This window comes from Dasypus novemcinctus, chromosome 13 (genome assembly GCF_030445035.2).
Source record: "Dasypus novemcinctus isolate mDasNov1 chromosome 13, mDasNov1.1.hap2, whole genome shotgun sequence".
In the NCBI taxonomy this organism is placed as follows: Eukaryota; Metazoa; Chordata; class Mammalia; order Cingulata; family Dasypodidae; genus Dasypus; species Dasypus novemcinctus.
In genome coordinates, this window is record NC_080685.1 from 45,182,854 (window position 1) to 45,203,745 (window position 20,892).

The window sequence follows — 20,892 nt, forward strand, 5'->3', positions numbered from 1 at the left end:
TTATGTTTTTTTAGATTCATTTATGTTAGTGTATGTATCTATGATTTGTTTTCACTGGGTATAATATCACATTATATGACTGTATATTGCAATTGTTTTATCCAGTCTATTGTTAATGGACATTTGGGTTATTTCTAGGCTTTTGTTATTGTAAATAATACTTCTAGAAATAATTTTATACTTATATTTTGATGCCTATATATGAAAAAGTCTCCAGAGTATTTATTTAATAGTGGAGTTGCTGAACGTATTCCAACTTACTCAGGTCTACCAGCCAGTTTGTACTACTGCCAACCAGGACAATTTCACAGTCTCATCAAAACTTGATGTTAACCAACTTTTTAATTTTAGCCAAGCTAGTAGATGTGAAATGATATTGGGGTTTGCATTTCCTCATTTTCTAAGTAGTTGGTGTGTGTTTACTTTTTTAAATGTTTATGTTTACAGCCCTTTATGTTTCCTCTTTTGTGAAATTCCTATTCTTTTGCCCATTTTTTTCTGTTCAATTGTCTTTTTCTTATTGGTTCATACTAGTTCTTTGTATATTCTCATACTAATCCTTTGTCATTTGTATATATTGCAAATACATTATCCTTTTCATTCACTTTATATGGTCTGTTGTTGAACAGAACTTTTAATTTTAAAGTAATTAAATTTACGTCTTTTCATTTTTGGAGTTTATTGATAAAGAAATCCTCCCCAGGCCCGAGATTATAATGATATTCTTTTGCATTGTCTTTTTAAAATGTTGTAATTTTGCTTTTGGGGATGTTTTGAAGTGGTCTAATTTCATATTTTCCCAGATGGGTGTTTGTTATTGCATAGTTATCACATGATTATTTATTGAACACACAGTTGTTTCCTGACTGATAAGTAGTATCACTATGTATATTTTAAATGTCCATATGTATCTATAACTCTATTTCTGGACTCTCTTCTGCTTTGGTCTATTTGTTTATCCCTGCCCTAATACCACACTCACATTATTATTGCACTGTGATAAGTCTTAATATCTTGAAGTTCCAAGTCTTTCAACTCTATTCTTTTTAAAGAGCACCTTGGTCCTTTGTGTTTTTATTTAAATTTTAGAATCAGCTTTTCAAATACCCCCTAAAGAAGAAAAAGAAAGAGAAAAAGAGAAAGAAAATTTGGGATTTTGATATAATATAACTTTGAATCCATGAATCAGTTTGGGGAGAACTGACATCTTTACATTGTCTTCCAATAAAGTTTTATAATTTTCTTCTTACAGGACAGGCTATATTTTCATAGATTTGTTCCCAGAACTTTATACTTGTGAAATGTTTTAAGTAAAATCTTTAAAAATGTTTTTCATTTGATGCATACAAAGGTTGTTTTTAAATAGATATTTTGCTGCAACCTAATTAAACTTGCTTATTCAGTGGAATAGCAGATCATTTTTATTGGAACTTAGAATCAGTGTGCAGAATTTTCTTGTTCTCTAGGAGAGTGAAGTATTTGGTCCTGGAAGACTTCCTATTGATGGTATCTCAGTCTCTAAGTGCTTTTCTCTGTTTTACAAAAGGTCCTCTTTTAACCTTTTCAATTCATTTAGTATATCTTGAGCATTTTTCTCTAATGATGACAATTTTAAAATCTTAAAATGATTTCCTGAATAGAGATAGAGACAGCAGCTATTGACGACATGTGTACCTTTAAAATAGTGAGATTTATGTGTGACTTATGGAAGTGACCCTAATTACTTTAAATTTTATTTCACACTAGTTTTTAATGACTTGAGAAAAGCAGCTAATCTGCTGATTTCATTAACTGTATATGTCAAGGTAGTCTTATAGTTTCCCTATTTGTGGAACACTTTGGGGGACAAAATAAGGGAAACAACCACTCTGAGGTTTGATAGAGGTGAAATATATATATACACTTCCTTTTTAGTTATTTCAAGGAAACCTTACATAGCTCTTTGTAAATAAATTAATCTAATTTAAGTGATACATTTGCTTGAAGTTAGTTGGGATATATAATGGCAGAAATTAAAGTTCCAACATGCACTGTCCTAACTGGTCTCCTCTGTGTGCATGCACATGCACAGGGATGAGGATGAGAAGATGGATGCTTGCATGGTAGGAAGTAAAAGGGTGGTACCACATCCATGTGTCTTAATGATTCTTGCAGGTTCCTGTCCTGTAGTTTCCTGTTATATTTTGCTTGGTGCAAAATATTTTGGTTATTTCTAAGCTACATATAGTAACTTGAAAAAATGTATTATCTCCCTTAGAAAATATATCTGGGCATTAGGGTGGTATATCTTTCTATAAATTAATCTCATTCTCAATATCAAATCAAAGCATAAGTGGTTAAAAGGCACTGAAGTAATATTTAGAAAAATATACATATAGCAGAGCCCTTGCTTATAATAAGATATGCAGCAATCTATACTTTGGGATTTAAGAAATTAGTAAAACTACGTAAGTAAGGAGTTGCTTTTGCCATTAGATTGTCATTTATTAAAAAGTTTGTTATTAATAATATTAAATCCTACTAGCCCTTGGCAAAGTCACCAGTGAATTTTTCTGTCCAAAGCCATTTTTTCTGTCCAAAGCCAATTTTTCTGTCTCATCCAGAAGAATGAGAATAAAAGAGGCATCTTTGATTATTTTTGATGCTTTTGAGCATCCCTTCTTCCTTAAGCACCATGTTCCCTGGCACTCTGTTTATCTTTTTAACTGGTCTTTTCCTATTTTATTTGTTTTTGTTGTTGTTGGCTTCTCATTTTTTCTTCTGTCCAAGAATTTTTGTTTTCTAATCTCCTTCTATATGCAATATCTTAAAATGCTTACTATCCTCATTTTGTCATACATGTGCCTGTAGCTTTCTAGGTGCTTAACTTTGACCCAGGAATCTTAAAATCATCTTCAAATCTTCTTACAAATATTTCTTCAGATTCTAAAGATTCTTCCATTCTTTCTCAACATTTCTGAGAGCTTACTTTCTGAATCAGCCAGTCTTCTCAAGTGTGTTTTTAATTACTTTATTTCCTTTCTTGGGCAATTATTGTTCCCAGTTGTCTTTTATATAAAATACAAAGTTCCATTACCATTAACCTTAATTTCATTCATAAGCCTTCTCTTTACCTACTCTTTAGCATGATACATTCCAACTCAGATCTGTAGCAGCAAAACTCACTTCTTTACAAATTATCTGCTCACTGCTTTGCCTACTGCCATCTTTAAATATTTATGAAATAATACCTTTCTCTTAGAATACCCACCACTGTGGACAAGATCTATAACCATTTGGGTCTGGAGTTTAACATTCCACACCAGGTTTCTCATCTATAAAATGAAGTTAGTTTTTTTGGGTTTTGTTGTTGTTATTGTTTAAGCATCAGAAGTCCTACCCGCCTCCTCTCAACAAAGTCATAATACAGAAGTCTATGTAGAGTACCTGATCTATGTAGAGATGCTCCAGGGGGTATGGCAGAGCCTCAGTACTTCCTTGGACCTCTTTATCTACCACTCTTTACAGCAATGATAATGATCTCTTCCTTTTTTTTTTTTTTTTTTTGAGGGACAGAGATTGAACCTAGGACTTTGTATGCGAGAAGCTGGTGCTCAACCACTAAGCCACATTAGCTCCCCTAAGTTCGTTTTTTCATTTGTTTGCTTGTTGTTTGGTTTTGTTTTTAGGAGGCACCAGGAATGATCTCTTCCTTTTAACTCTCTGAAGTTTCAATCCTGTTCTAACTTCATTTGCTCTTATCTTATTATAATCTTATAATGCATTATTTATGGGTTTTGGTTCTGTTTCATAAATTTTATCTGTGCTTGTGTATTTGTCCTACAGTCCTACCTTAAGAAGAGAAATCATTTTATTATTTTTCCTTTCTTTTGAATTCCTCACCTGCTTGGAGGTACTTAGAATAGTGCTTATACAAAATAGGTACCTGATGAGTATTGGTGGCTGAAGTCTAAGTCTTTATTTCATTTGAATTTATTTCTTTAATAGTTGTAATTATTTTGCTTGCTTTCTAGGCACACAAACAAATGGTCTGGACTTTCAGAAACAGCCTGTGCCTGTCGGAGGAGCAATCTCAACAGCCCAGGCCCAGGCTTTCCTTGGACATCTCCATCAGGTAGAATGTTCTGCTCAACCATAAACGAGACTTTAAAAATGGAAGAATAAAATGCTTGGACTTGGAGAAGTCGTAATCAGAATATGCAACTTAAGTCTGGTGCTAATTATATCTAATTGTATCATTCTGAATGGTTAGTATAGAATCCTGTAGTTTAGGCGACCGTATAGCCCCTGAACCCACACTGCTGCAAAAAAGAATCCCTTGTTATGAATGGAATGTGTATAACAACTGTGTCACTGTTTTTGTGCATGTAAGTCCACAGTGGCTAAGTGAAGATGGTAAATTATCAGAATCATCCAAAATAATTGAGTCACCATTGCCTGAGCTCCTATCCTTCCTTTAAATCCATTTTGGTTTGAACAATTTCTTAAATTACTCAGATCCTTTTGCTTGACTGTGAGACCCCTGGATTGGGGTTCAAATTGATCTGTCTCAACTCTATTACCCTTATATTACATGAATTTTTCCTGAGCCTAAAAAAAAAGCTATGGGTCCTATTCACCCATCTTTTAGCTATAATGTATAGGGAAAGGGAATAAAAAAACAAATACTGTCTCCACAAGAGTTTTAGGATATGGGAGCTGGTTGAAAATAGAAAGCAAACAGTGAAAACAGTTGGGAAATGGATTATCAGAGTGTCTAACCTCAATTTTATGTTCACTATTATATATTAGAGCAACACTTTGCATGTCTTGGTGGTGCCTTCCTCAGTTACAACCTAGGACTAATTTAATGCTCAAAATGTGTTGGACAGCAATGTTGGTAGTAATGGTGCTAGTAATAGTGGTGCTTGATGGTGGTAGTGTTGGTGACAGCTCAGTGAAAAGCCCATATGGACATAAAACCTCCAAGCTGACATAGTGACTTCATAAAGGGAATCCCTAACAAATATTTTAAGTTACTGTGAGCTGAATATGGATACTACTACTCTAGTCTTTTATCAGAATATGTCTTCAGACTACAGAAGCTATAAAAGAAGCTCCTCTACCAGAAAACAGGTGAAATTCTAGGAGGCTGGTATTAAGCCCACTTATTTGTTCACAAATTCAAAGGGATAATTACATAGGCAACAATTTTCTAAATATTTTCTTTTTTTTTTTTTTTAAAGATTTATTTTTCATTTATTTAATTCCCCTCCCCTCCCCCGGTTGTCTGTTTTCTGTGTCTTTTTGCTGCGTCTTGTTTCTTTGTCCGCTTCTGTTGTCGTCAGCGGCACGGGAAGTGTGGGCGGCGCCATTCCTCGGCAGGCTGCTCCCTCCTTCGCGCTGGGCGGCTCTCCTTATGGGTGCACTCCTTGCGCGTGGGGCTCCCCTACACGGGGGACACCCCTGTGTAGCACGGCACTCCTTGCGCGCATCAGCACTGCGCATGGGCCAGCTCCACACGGGTCAAGGAGGCCCGGGGCTTGAACCGCGGACCTCCCATGTGGTAGACCGACGCCCTAACCACTGGGCCAAAGTCGGTTTCCCTCTAAATATTTTCTAGAAAAACAAAAATGTTTTCATGTTAATTTTCTTCTAAGAACACATTCTAGCCTCCAACAAATTTTCTTAAGGGGAGTATTATTTTTGATAGAATATAGTCAATTTTGTGGCAAATAATAAGCACCTGTATCTGGCTTAAATTTGTGATAGTACAAACGTATTTTTTTCAAAAGTCTTTAAAGGTAAGTAGATAATATTCTGTTTTCTTACCATCATTCCAAGATGAGTGCAACTCTTGTTATATGAGTGTCATGGTCTCCAGATCTAACGTCATGATTACTAACATCATAGAACCTCCAGTACCACTCACCCAAAGGACTATAAACTAGAGAATTCTGTTTGAAACCTTGACACCATTAAATCACCCATCAAGACCCAAGTCCCTGCAGAATTGTTCCCATCTGACTAGATATATAATTACCTTTCCAGTCCCCTTATTGACCAGGTTAGCACCCTGAACTTTTTTTTTTACCATGATTATAACAACACATATACACGAAATAGTTTGCTTTAGGTCTGTTGCCCATAAACTATAATAAATTCCATTAAGGTGTGAACCTTTTCTTGTTTACCTCTGTACCCTCAGCATTTGCCAGAGAGCTTGGAATATAATAGGTGTTTAATAATTATTTGTTGAATGGATGAATGAATGGTAAAATCTATGGAAGTACAGAGGAAGAAATGATTAGCTCAATCTGTACAATCCAAGACATTTATTATAGAGAGGATGATTTTTGAGCCAAATCTTTAAATGTTGGGAGCTAGCCAGATAGAGTGGTAAAGGGATATCCTGGAGGCACATCATTTTTAAATTTTTATTTTTAACTCTTTATTTTGAAAACTTTAAAAACTATTGAAAAGTTACAACAATAGAACAGTGTTCATCTGAAAGCTCTTCACCTGGAATCACCAGCTGCTACTATTTTACCACATTTATTTCATCTCTCCATATGTGCTTGTTCAGGTTTATACACATGTACAAATATTAATTTTTTGCTAAATCATTTGAAAGTAAATTGCAACCATTATGATCTTTTATTTCTAAATATTTCAGTATCTATTTTCTAAAAACATCATTTTCTTATAAAACTACAGTACAGTTATCAAATTTCAGAAATTTATTGTTGATATAATATTACTATTCAATATATGGTCAATATTTAATTTTCCTTCATCCATAATCCAATCCACATCTTGTGTTTAGTTGTTATGTCTCTTTAGTCTTCCTTAATTCAGAAGTGTTCTTCAGCCTGTCTTTGCCTTTCATGATATTGACACTTTGAGGAATAGAGACCAGGTCTTTTATAGAATGTCCACCGATTTGGGTTTAATTGTTCCCTCATGATTGGATTCAAGTTAGGAGTTATTGACAGGAAGCAGCAGTAATGATGTTTAGTCCCTCTTCGTGCACCTTATCAGAAGACACACAATATCACCTTGTTCCATTATTGTGGTGTTAAGTTTGATAATTTCATTATGTGATATTCACCAGATTTGTCTACTGTAAAGGCTTCTGTTCTACTTATGATAAATAGTCTATGAGGAGACACTTGAATACTGTGTAAATATCCTGTTCCTCAACAGACTTTATCCGGGAACATGATGAATAAATTAGCATAGAAACTTTATCTCCTTTGAATCATTCAACCTGAAACTCTTTCCTGTGGCTTTTTGACTGACACCTTTAGCCTTTAAGCTTTACACACATTGTCTCTTCAGATATACTTCCCTGTTCATATTACATCTAAAATTTTTTGTCTGTAATATGTGTACATTGTGTGTGTGTTTAGGTTTGGTATTTTTGAGGGTTCTTACCTAACAAGATTTCAACTGTCAGTTTTAAATAAAAAATATAGCAATCTGTTCATTTTGGCCCTGTACTCTCTACTTTACCCCATACAAACACTTATATTTAACCTCAGAATATCTTGATGCAATGTGGTATATCCAAAATGGATCTCATTATCTTCCCTATCCCTGTTAATTGCATTACCATTTTCCAGTCTCTCAGATTTGAACCCTGGAGTAATTTTATAGATATTTTCTTCATCTATATTCATTTAGTTGCCAAGATTTTTTATGTAATACTTTATGTAGTACTTTGCTCATTCTAGTTTAAGCCTCCTTTTCATCTAGCATAGTTTATTATCTCTTAGCTGATTTTTCTCTTTTATTTTTCTCCGCATCTAGGCTTGCTTTGCTTTCAGAACATGGGCATTTTTGAAGAGTATAAGCCAGTTATTTTATACAGTGTTTCTCAGTTTGGGTTTGTTTGATGTTTCAACATGACTAGATTCAGGTTATGTGCTATTGGTAGGACTGCATCATAAGTAATGCCATATTCTCTGTAATTCATATCAGAATATGCATGTTTCATTACTGGTGACTTAAGTTTGTGCATGTGATTACTTGTCTGCCCTTTGTAATTAATTATCTATGGAAGAGAGTAGAGAATATGTAAATATCCTCTTACTCATAAATTTCAACCGGTAGTTACATCATTTACTGCTACTTTTGCCCGAATCATCATTGTCATGATTACCAAATGGTGATTTTCTAATTTGATGTGGACCTTTATTTTAATAAAGTCACAGTTTGAACTTTCTGAATGTATGAAATGTATTACTTTTTTTTTTTAAAGATTTGTTTTATTTATTTCTCTCGCATCCTCCCCATCCCCCCACCCCACCTCGTTGTCTGCTCTGTGTCCATTCACTGTGTGTTCTTCTGTGTCCGCTTTGTATTATCCAGCAGCACTGGGAAACTGTGTCTCTTTTTTGTTGCGTCATCTTGTTGTGTCAGCTCTCCGTGTGTGCGGTGCCGCTCCTGGGCAGGCTGCGCTTTTTTCACGTGGGGCAACTCTCCTTGCGAGGCACACACCTTGCGCATGGGGCTCCCCTACGCGGGGGCACCCCTGCGTGGCATGGCACTCCTTGAGCACGGCAGCACTGTGTGTGGGCCAGCTCACCACAGTGACCAGGAGGCCCTGGGGATTGAACCCTGGACCCTCCATATGGTAGGCAGACGCTCTGTCAGTTGAGCCACATCTTCTTCCCTGTATTAAATATTATTACAGATTTTTATGTGTGGCTTACAGAGTAAATTGTTTCAGTCACAAGTTAAGTGAGTCAGCGTTAAGAGCTTGACTGTGTAGGTATGTGTATATATATATAAGATTTCTACTCTGGTTAATATGTGAAAATTCTGAAATAAAGATAAATAAACAATTCTGGTTGGTTGTAATGGTAGAGATAAAGTATGTAAGTAGCTTGTTTTCCTCTGTCCCTGAATACAATGTAAAAGAGTGAATTTTTAGAATCTTAAAGAGTCCTAGGACTACAAATACAATGTTATATAAGGAATATCCAATACAAATGTGGTATTACTGATTATTATGTTAATTTAGTGTGGGTAAACATCTTCAGAAAAGAATTAAGTTAAAAGCATTTTCTTTGTGGTGGGGTGGTAGATGGACTGTGAGCTTGTCTATAAAGTTTTAACCCCCCAAGATAAACATTTTTGTATTCTCAGATTCTCTAGCTCACTAATATAAACTTAGTAGAAACTCTTGCAATTTATTGATGAAAACCTCTAGAGATGAATGTCAATGGTATTGAGACTCGAAGTTCCTCTGGTTACTTTATTTATAGGTCCAGCTCGCTGGAACAAGTTTACAGGCTGCTGCTCAGTCTCTAAATGTACAGGTAAACTGGGATATAGGATTATGGGTCAGTTATTCAGTTTTTTCCCCTGCATTTTTCTGATTTTCTCCAATGAGCATGTTATAATTTTTTAATAGTTAATACTTAGAAATATTCCTTTTTTATTACTGAGTTTCATATAAATCCAAATAATGATAATCACTGCTAATAATGAAAGTCGATTTCATTTTCTGTCCCTGGGAATGAACTAAAGGTCAGCAGAAGAATTCTACTTTCAAAGCTTTATATGTAAATTCAGTAAAAATGTGTCTTAGTTGTACAGCTATAACACATAACCTAAACACAAAGCTAAATAATCTCTTAAATGGTCTTTAGTTTCCAAATGTCTTTAGTTTTGCATTTTTTTTACTTATTTTTTTTTAAGATACATAGATCACATAAAATGTTACTTTAAAGAATATAAGATGTTCCCATATACCCCTCCAAATGTCTTTTTGTAAATAGTTTTCTTTACCATTTCTAATGTCTTAGGAAAACATTAGAGTGCCAAGGAAAGAGCACTGGACTGAGAAATACAGGAGTGTTAGATTTGAATTCTGATTCTTTGGCAAGTCATTTAACCACCAAACAGGGGACCTGTTTTTACTTGTATATGCAAGGGAAATTTACAAAGTTTTCTCTTCTCAAATATATTAAGATTCTAAAATACTTATAATAAACATTTTTATAGATGTTGCTGGGCTTCATAGAGTCAAAATTTTAAAGCAAAACTTAAATCTGGCTACTTCTTTAAATCATGTGAGAAAACATGCAGAGTTCAAATATTTTGCATTACTCCATAACATTTCAATCAACCTGCTGCTTCCTTTCATTATAGTGTTTCGGTAACTAGCAGTCAAGAGGGAAAACATACTCTGTAAGATTGATTTCAGTGTTACTAATGACTAAAGACCTTGGATTGACATTCCATGAATCCCAATGGAATATGGATGTAGTAACACATGGAAACCAGGAGAAAAAAGAAAAGGAGATAATGTGACCTTCCTTTTTGAGGGAGAAGAGGTGGAAAATTGCCTTGGTTGCCATGGTAAACTTTCATCCCTTAGAGAGATGTTGGCAAACAGGCTGTACCTCCAGTGCAGAATGTTTACAGTTCTGCCCTGTAATTATCTCTCAGTGACTGGCAGAATTAATCAGAGTCTTTATGTTAATTAGCCTTGCTGCAGTCCCCAAAACAGGTGGTGGGAAATATGCAAATCGATGCAGAATTTTAATGCTCTGCATAACCAGTTTTAAATTACCATAAAATATTTGTTCAGTTCCCCTTTCAGGGATATGCTGTCTCTTCCCTCTTGACTATAGCATACTTCCTCTAAGCGTGTGTTTTACTTGAAGGGAGATTCTAAATTTGCATTTCTTTAAAATACTAGCTGGGAAGTTCTGTGGGGCAAGTAATCAGTCTATGAGGTGGTATGTTAAGAAGTTTCAAACTGACCACCATATACATGTCAAAATGTTGGCATGGCAGGTCTAATGCAGAGATGGATTGACAATGTATTCTTTCTTTTAGTCATTATTTCTGTGGCTAAGGATTTGAAGTTATGAAAAATTCTATTGACTTTTGGAGGACCAAATTATTTTTTCTTATTAAGAATTATAATTGCAGTTTTCCTGGCATTGAAACAAAAAGTCTAAAATATTAATATTTAAAACTAGGAAAATACAAGACTTTTAAGAAAGGAAAAGAGCAAAACCAGGAAACTCATGATTCAATATGCATAAGCCCATTTTAAATGATTCTTAAAATATGGAGTTAGTAGTACATTTCTTGTAATCAGCTGTTTGAAATCTCTAATTGTCTACCCTTTCCCATTCCACTCCCCAGTCAAAATCTAATGAAGAATCTGGGGATTCACAGCAGCCAAGTCAGCCTTCCCAGCAGCCTTCTGTGCAGGCAGCCATCCCCCAGACCCAGCTTATGCTGGCTGGAGGACAAATAACCGGGGTAAGTTTTCTCTGAGAGAATTGTTTAATAAGCTTTCGGTGTCAAAACTACCTTTGACCAGTACATGATTAGAACTGTTCACCATAGCAGATAGTAATATGGCTATGCCGGCACTGTTGTGTCTTGAAGTAACTTTCTACTCTGTAGGCAGCTCTGAAAGAAACAAAGAATTATCTTCGTCAGAAATTTTCAGAGTACTTTTTGTTACAGTTGCATATGCTCTGGATAAACTAAGTACTTTTTGAAACCCATGTTCAGCTGTTGTTCATCATCCAATGGAGTCTTTATCCTTCGTTTGAGACTGTTGCATTGATAAATGGCAGTTGTCAGTTTGACATTACATCACTACAGGTTAGAAGTTAACGAACGGATTAGTACCTACAAAAGAAAATCACATTCTTTGAGTTACTGTGTAATGTTTTAAAATGGAACCTCTGGTCTCATATCCTGGCTCTACAACTTATTGTGTAGGCTAATTACTTCATCTCCCTGTGTCTCAGCTTTTCTCTCTTTAAACGGAGATGTTAATATTACCTACCTAACTGTATTGTTGTAACGATTAATTGAGATAATATATGTAAGGTTCATAGAACTGTGCTTGGTTCATAGCATTCAGTAAATGACAGTTGTTTTTGTTGGTAATAAATCTACACTTTTAACTTTTAAGCTGTCTTTGGTCTGAGACAATGTACCAAATATTTTCCCAATGTTGAAAATTTGTCTACTAAATTATCTTTTTTATGTGTGCAAGGGAGTAGTGATTCGTTTCTCAGCACATCACAGCAACCCACAGAATTTTCTATTTTTCTCACTTCAGTTGAGAACAGTGGAATGCTCTTTTAAGACTTGCAGAATTGTCACAAAATCCCATCAATAAAGATTAATACATATGTATATAAAATATGTATTATTAAAAATAGAAACATAATATATATACATCATGAAGGGTATTGAATTCTTGAGTGGTTTGATTTTGATTCTTATGTCCCTAATTCCTAAAACTTGTTGAACCCTTTTAGAAGGAGGGTTATGCCACTGACTGTGTGTATACTTCAGAACACTATATGATTGCTTCTTTGATCAGAGCATGTCACCGAAAGGAAGATAGAGCATGTTTATTACTTTGGTTTATGTGTATTTGAAATGTTACATTATGAAAGCTGGTTTAAATTTGCTCTAAATACATTTCCTACTTTACTGTTTGGGCCTTGTTTTGGGAGACTAGTGTTTACAATAGCGAAAGGCACTTGGGATTCCAGTTTTCTGTGGATGCAGTTTCTGTTAAGTCTGGGCTTTAAGATTCATTTGCATGTAAAGAGAGACGCTGTCACCACCTGTTCTCAGAGATAAGTGTTGGGAAGGGGAGGTAAAGTTGCAAGCTCAATCCTTCCCTTAACTGAAAAGATTGTGTTTGGGAAGGGACTGTAGTGAGACTTGGAGAAGAAACAAATGGAGCTCATATTCTTTAGTCATATCTTTGGACATAATAGAAATGATGAAATATGGCAGGAATTCATGCTAATGGGAAGCAGCTGGACCTTATCAGTTCTTTCCATGGTCATACCCAGCATCCTTGTTGCTCATTCATTTGACTAATCACTTGCTGTTCATTGGGTATAAATTTCTTTTCATATGCTATCAGCATTGATTTTTTTTTTTTCTTACTTACTGGTAAATTACTTTTTTGCCTGAACCCTAGATCTTAAATGATTGTTTTAAGTCCAGAGTGTGGACTACCACTTCAGTTAAAATCTCCTAGTAATTAATGGTAGCTTGATTACTATTAAATGTTTTAGCTCAATGCCAACCAAGTGAAGCTGAGTAGTTAATAAGCTAAGGTCTGGCTAACACCACTTGAGTTACCTATTTCAAAGCAGTTGGCTTACGTTAGAGGCCCTTCTCCTTTGATCCTATCCAATATTTGTCCTAATTTTGTCCAGCTTACTTTTACGCCAGCCCAACAGCAGTTATTGCTACAGCAGGCACAGGCACAGGCACAGCTGCTAGCTGCAGCCGTGCAGCAGCATTCCGCCAGCCAACAGCACAGTGCTGCTGGGGCCACCATCTCAGCTTCCGCCGCCACACCCATGACGCAGATCCCCCTATCTCAGCCTATCCAGATTGCACAGGTAAGTGATCAGTAACTTTAGTACCTGGGGCAGGAAATGAGGAGGAAAATGGCAGATTTTCTTTAATCTTAAATTCAGTTTCTTGTTAGTGTGGGCACTTAAAGGCCTGAAGAGTACTAGAGCAATTAACTAAGTTATGGTACCCTTTCTTACCATTTAACTAGAAATGATACATTTGTTTGCTTAGTTGAGATGATATTATAAACACATAACTGATTATTTAAATAACTTTATATTAAGTGACAATTCTTGAATAATTACTTAGCATATTTCTGAGGCAAGGGATTACTGTATTTAATTAGCTAATTATGACAGACATGGTTTCTTTCATGTGCTCTGCAATGAATGATGCCGCCGATGTATGAGAGATGGAGAGTCATCTGTGATGCAGAATATTTACCATTGTGCAGGACTACATTAAAATCTTGTGTTTAGTTTAAATTTTCACGTATTAGACCATATAAAAACTTATTTAATAGGCATAGACGATAGGACCAAGGAGAAAAGCTAAATGAAATTGTTTATCTCAAAGAGAAGAAGAAAGGTATAGTTAGCTATAGCAATAAAATATATGAAGGGTCATTATGAATATAGTGCTAAACAATTGTGTTTATATTCCCAGAGAAAACTCCAAAGTGGACTTAAATGGTAGCAGTACTTTGACTAGGCATTAAAAAGTAATCTGTTAATTGAAAAGGTGAAAAATAGATGTCAGGCTAATCTTTATGACTATCATATATAATCTTTATCAAGAATAATGTTTGATTTTGTCTACTTGTTCATTGCCAAATAAATGTTTTTAGTGCCTTAAGGTGTATAACCCTATGTTGACATTGGTTTAATGTACTTGAAAGCATTTGAAAATTATGAAACACTAGGCCAGTATAATGTGTAATTGTTAAGGATCAGATTTTTATATAGATGAAGATTTTTCTTTTAGAAATTAATGAGAAAAATCAAATATTTTAAAATCAACATATTCTTTTCTCAGTTGATTTTTAAAATCCACATTTATCTGTATATGTTAAAAAGCACAGCTATAACCTTTTGTTCCCAGGGAATTTTCATTAACTATTGAAAATTTAGTCATATTATAAATCATGACACAGTAAATGCTTCTGGTATCTTCATATTTTGTGAAACACAACCCAGAGTACGCCCCATTTGGAAGTATGAAAGAATGTTAAATATTAACTCTTCTTTACTTGGGTATAATAGACTCCATCAGCTTGGGAACCTTATGATTAAGCAAGATTTTATTTCAGAATTTCAGATCTTTGTTTTAATTCTAACTTTTCAGGATCTGCAACAGCTACAACAGCTGCAACAGCAGAATCTCAATTTACAACAGTTTGTGTTGGTACATCCGACCACCAACTTGCAACCAGCGCAGTTTATCATCTCACAGACGCCCCAGGGCCAGCAGGGTGAGTTCCCCTGAGAGCTTATGCCAGTAGCACACCAGAGTGTCTTTATGTGTACTTGTGTGACAGACACTTTGCCTCCTGTCACTGTGGCCCTGAAATTGTCCATTAGAACAATGTTTTATTAAATTTTTAATTAATTTAAACTATCATTATCAATATTCATGTTAAGAAGAAAATATATTTTTTTGCTCCTGCAGTATTATTAAAGGTCATCCTTCACTGTCATTCATATGTTTAATCACTAAGAGAAACCAAGAATTTGGCCAAAATCTAAATGAAATTTAATAAATTGCTTCTAATGTTCTGATTATTTTTAATAGGAATGTATTCATAGAATGTAGAGTGAGCATTAAAAGTATATGCTTCTATAATCATTTGTTTTCTTTTAAGGTTTGAATAGGAGAGGATGTTATATTAGCAACTGTGCAAATTTTGTGAGTTATAAAAAAAAATCTTTCAAGCCTTTTAGTGGTTTATATTGGTGTGTAATTTTTGTATCAAACAATACTAAAGTTCAATCATGTTTGTAAGTTTGTTTAATATAATCATTGTAGAAATTATCAGGTTATAAGCCTAAGGAATGTTAGTATATCTACTGATACCTCATTATTTCTGGGTTTTTGTTTTTGTTTTTAACCTTTTTTTCTTAATAATCATCCATTGCAAAATCTCTGGTTGTGTAAATATATATTTCAATGTATGCTCAAGATTCAAAGATGAATAAATCAGTTTTTAGCCTTCAGAGAGCACACAACGAAGTGGCAAGGAGAAAGACCTCTTGTAAGTATTGGGCTTGAAATATACAGAATACTATTGGAGTCCATCAGATAGTTTTGTTTTCTGAGAAACCTTTACAGTGAATTTTGGAGAATGCATTCATAGGTTTACAAAGGAGAGAATATCAGTCTTAGAAAAGGGAATAGCATTTACAAAGCTCAGAGACATGGACAAAAAATCAATAAGCCGTGTTTAGAGAACTCTTAAATAATGTCTTACAATTAAAGTGTAAGATGTATATGAGGAATTAGTGGAATATGAGGCCAAAAAGGTTGGCAGAGAATAGATTGTTAAAGATTGTTATGTGAAGTTTCCAGGAGCTTGACTTTAAATCCTACAGTTGCCAAGGTTCAGTTTGCGTTAGACTCTCTTGAGGGGTTAGCGAAGTAGTTTCTTGAGCCCTATCCCCAAAATTTCAAGAAGCACATTGGACTTCTCACATGAATGACAAAATACTGTACTTTAAGGAAGTCTTCTGTAGGCAGTAAGAAACCACAGAAGGTTTAGGCAGAAAAGTGACATTTTCGAATATGTGCTTAAGAAAAACATACTGAAAACGTGCCGGGAGGGTGGGGGGAGGATTAAAATGGTTAAGAATAGAATAATGCACTGGTTAGGAGAATATTGTAACTGCCCTATTGAGGTTTGATAACAGCTGAACTGCAATTGTGGGGATAGAAAAGACATGTTGACTTGAGAAGTGGATGGACAGGACCTGGTGGCCAGTTATATTTGACTAATGATGGGGAAAAGGCATCTAGGTGTAATTACTGGGTTTTTAAGAAACAATGAGGGTTGATGGCATCATGCAGAAAAGAATGTGTAGCATTCAAAGGGCCTTGATAAAACCATCCCTTTACATAGTAAGAATAAGTAGATCAAAAGAAGATATTATATCATAGTTCAAAAAATAGAAACTGATACAACTTTTCTGTGCACTTTATGTACATGTTTGAATGATATACTACAATAAAATTATTTTTTTTAAAAGTATAGCTATATCCATATATTAGGAAGAAATCCACCAGAATGTTAGCCGTTATCATCTGAGTAGTTTTTATTTTCTTCTATATGGTTCTGTTTTCTAAATCAGAAAAGGCTATGAATTAAGATATATCCTTTAAAATTATAATTTGGGAGAATTTTTAATAAAGTAGAAAAATGCTTATAGTATAATATTATGCAAAAATACAGGATAAAATACATCTTCAGTATGGTCCCAATGAATTTAAAATGTTATATACATCTCTGTATGTGTGTGTGTGTGTATACTAAAAATCTAGGAAAATAGTAACAGCTGCTCATTCTGGGTGATTAATTATCCTAAATAATTTAGGTATTTATCCTAAATAATTATTTTCTTCTTGACATTTGTATATCTTTCTTTTCTAAAATGTCTACAATGAGAATGTATTGCATTTCAAGATAAGGAAGAAAAACCAATAAATTGCATTTTAAGCAATCAAAAATAGAAAGTAGTAATCACTATAGAGGAGATTTCTAAGAGGGAAGAAGGGAATGACATAGGTCAGAGAGGCTTAGGAAGATCAAATGTGTGCCTATGACATTAGGTGATCATTAAAAATTCTTAAGACTGAATGAGATTGCCTTTATTTTCAGCAAAGAGAAGGGCATTTTCAAATCTGGGACCTCATTTTATTTAGTGTGCTAAAAAGGAAAGCTCAAATTAAGCAAATTGTAATGAAAAATAACTTCATTCTGAGTTTTTTGTATTTGCAAAAACACTTAGATGTTTGTAACCATTTTTCTTTCTTCGCCTTTTATAAGATTGGAAAGATAGCATAGAGAATGGAATACTGTTTGGCTTTAGAGCCTTGGAAAAGTCATCTAACCTTGGTGAGATTCACTTACTTCACTTCTCATCTTCTTTTCTTATATGAGGGAATTACATTAAATGTTAAAATAGCATCAGAACGATTCTTGTAATGTAATAGTTAAGCCAGACTGCCGCATTTTAAATCTTGGCTCTGCCACTTACACACTGTGTGTTCTGGGAAAGTTACTTAATTTTTCTGTGCCTTTGTTCCCTCATCTGTAATATGGGTATGCTATTAGTATTTACCTCAAAGAGTTGTAATGATTCAGTGAGTAAATACATGTAAAGCACTTTTTAAAAGGTGCCTCATACATAGTAAGGTCTCCAAATCTTTGCTGCAATTATCATTATAAAATTGTCATATCAGTATCACCATCATCATTCAACAAGTGGTAGATATGATAATTCAGAGAATGGAAACACAATTATTCCCTTAGATAGTAAAAAAACAGATTGACAGAGTCAATTTGTACCACTGTTCATAAGTTGAACAGTGTGAATAATCAGAACAGTGGAAATATTCAAAATTTTAAAGCATTTCCAGGAGTGGAATTTATTGTCCCCATTAGAGAAACTGAAAATTTAAATAGTTATTGTATTAGTCAGGGTTCTCTAGGGAAACAACCAACAGGAGATACCTATAAATAGTATGAAATTTTGTGAAATTATCTCACACGACCATGGGGATACACAAGTCCAAGTTCCATAGAGCAGGCTGCAAACCAGGGGCTCTGATGAAGGTCGTTGATGAGTTCCCCAGGAGACACTGGCTGTCCAAAGTAAAGATGGGAATTTTCTCCCTGAATGCTGGAATCATCACTTCCCCTTTTAATACCTTTAGGTGATTGGATGAGATAGTCATTCATTGCTGACAACAGTCTCTTCAGTTGATTGTAGATGTCACCAGTCATCTATGCAATCAACTCACTTCTGATTAAAGTCCATGAAATGCTTTTGTATTACACTTAGCCCAATGCCTGCTTGAACAAACAGCAGGACACCATTACCTGGCTGAGTTGACATATTAGCCTAACCATCATAGTCCACCCCTTATCAACTCTGCAGCCATACACATCACCTTAAACCATACTTAGTCTCTAAAGGAAAATAATCATGGGGTGTGTGTATGTATGTATGTATGTATGTATTTCCACCTAACAATGCTCAACTGTCCTGTGTACAACTGGAAACACTAAATCCCCCCAGAACAGGGTACAATTCTTTGGGAAATATTTATTCTTAAACTTAACAACCTTAAATACTGGAACATGAAACCAATACAACTTCTGTCATATGATAAAGGGAACGGTTAGGGAAGAAAACAAAGATATTTGTTTTATGTTCATATACAAACATACTCATAACAAATCAAGGAAGAAATATTCATGACCATTACAATTCTTGTTTTTATAACTGGTCACATGGCCAAAGTTCATATGTATTACTACCTTCCACTACCCATTCCATGTTCCCTTTACCTTCACCAAGCACCTCAGCTGGTGGTGGTTCTTTGCCTGGTAAGGTGACCCAAACTTACATTCCTCAAGTTTCTGGGCCATTGTTAGGCCTGCCTGGATTGGGTTGTTACAGTTTTCCATTGTTTTAATCACAGGGCATGGTAGTACTTAGAGATGCCCTAGGGCATCTGCTGTATTCCTGGCAAACTCTTCTTTACCTCCATTGTGTAGGTGCAGTCCTATTTCCCCTTGCTTGTCAAGATCAGTCACCCCAGCCAGTTCAGTAATTCCCTTCTTCACCTGTTGATTCAGAAGCACTAGAAGTCCCAAGTGGCCAGGTGACAGTTTTTAACTTCCAGTTCAGTGGGAATCATTGTTGTGTTCCCTGGTGGCAGCGCTCCTCCTTTTGGAAGTAAGACCTGTAGACCAGTAATGCTTAAGGTTGCAGGGACAGGAAACAAAAATTTTCCTAATGGATCACTAGGGGTAATAGTAAGTGGTGCCACTGCCATTTCCATGCCTTGATTCCTGGACCCAAGAATCCTGGCTATGGGAGGAACAGCACCATAGAGTGGATGTGGATTTTAAGCATATACAGCCTCCTGGAGAACATTGCCCCAGTCCTGTAATGTATTGCCACCAAGTTGGCGCCGTAATTGTCCTCAAAAGGACATTCCACCATTCTGTCAATCCAGCTGCTTCAGGATAATGGGGAACATGGTAAGACCAGTGAATTCCATGAGCATGTGCCCATTTCCACACATCATTTGTTATGAAGTGGGTTCCTTGATCACAAGCAATGCTATGTGGAATACCATTGTGGTGAATAAGACATTCAGCAAGTCCACAGATGGTAGTTTTGGAAGAATCCTTGCTTGTAGGAAAGGCAAACACATAACTGGAGTATGCCTCTCTTCCAGTTAGAACAAATCACTGCCCCTTCCAAGATGGAAATGGTCCAGTGTAATCAACCTGTCATCAGGTAGCAGGCTCATCACCACAAGAAATGGTGTGGATCTCTGCTGCTGGCAGATTGGGCATTCAGCAGTGTCTGTAGCCAAGTCAGCCTTAGTGACCACTTGCTAAGCCAATGCATAACCTCCATCCCTACCATCAAGGCCACTTTGTTCATGAGCCTATGCAATGACAGGAGTGGCTGGGGAAAGAGGCTGAGTGCTATTCACAGAGTGGTCATCTTGTTCATTTGATTATTAAAATCTTTCTCTGCTGAAGTCACCCTCTTGTGAACATTCATGTGGGACACATTTTCATGGTTTTTTGCCAACTCAAAGGTCTATTCACATACCTCTTCCCCAGAACTCTTCATCACCAGTTTTCTAATCATGTTCCTTCCAAGTTCCTGACCAGCCAAACCATTGGCAACAGCCCATGAATTAGTGTACAAATGCACCTCCTGTCATTTTTCCTAAGCAAAATGAACACCCAGGTGCACCACTTGAAGTTCTACCCACTGGGAGGATTTGTTCTCACCACTATCCTTCAGGGACATTCCAGAAAGAGACTGCAGTGCTGCAGTTGTCCACTTTCAGGTGGTACCTGCATATCGTGCAGAACCATCTATAAACCAGACCTGAGTTTTCTCTTCAGTCAACTGTTTGTAAGGGACTCCCCAAGAGACCACAGCTGGAGACTGAGAAAGAGAAGGTAATGTGGCAGAAGTGGTGGCCAAGGGCATTTGGGCCACAGCTTCATGCAACTTACTTGTGCCTTCAGGATCAGACAGAACCCTATCTATCATAATACCACATCCACTTTATGATGGAGTGCTACTGTGCACACTGAACTTTATGGTTTGGTGGGTCAGACCCATGATAGGCCCATGGTTTGACAGCTCATGATAGGCAGCTCAGGTCTCTTGGTAACTCGGTAACTCATGGTTAAGTATTTAGTCTCTACTGAGGCCCAGTAGCAGGTCAAAAACTGTTTCTCAAAAAGAGAATAATTATCTGCAGAGAATGGCAGGGCTTTTCTCCAAA

General features: G+C 35.8%; 1 protein-coding gene across 6 annotated transcripts in view; it reads left to right on the plus strand.

Annotated features, from left to right (window-relative positions):
• The window catches only part of POU2F1 (POU class 2 homeobox 1), a 228,439-nt gene that overhangs the window by 137,419 nt on the left and 70,128 nt on the right, over nucleotides 1-20,892 (plus strand). For 5 of the 6 annotated variants that reach the window (XM_004464714.5, XM_004464715.5, XM_071207557.1 and 2 more), the window contains 5 exons: nucleotides 4,014-4,114; nucleotides 9,252-9,305; nucleotides 11,149-11,268; nucleotides 13,209-13,397; nucleotides 14,698-14,824. In XM_004464714.5, the coding sequence (XP_004464771.1) occupies nucleotides 4,014-4,114; nucleotides 9,252-9,305; nucleotides 11,149-11,268; nucleotides 13,209-13,397; nucleotides 14,698-14,824 (591 nt within the window). The remainder of the gene's footprint in view (nucleotides 1-4,013; nucleotides 4,115-9,251; nucleotides 9,306-11,148; nucleotides 11,269-13,208; nucleotides 13,398-14,697; nucleotides 14,825-20,892) is intronic. The other variant, XM_071207558.1, reaches the window with a different exon arrangement.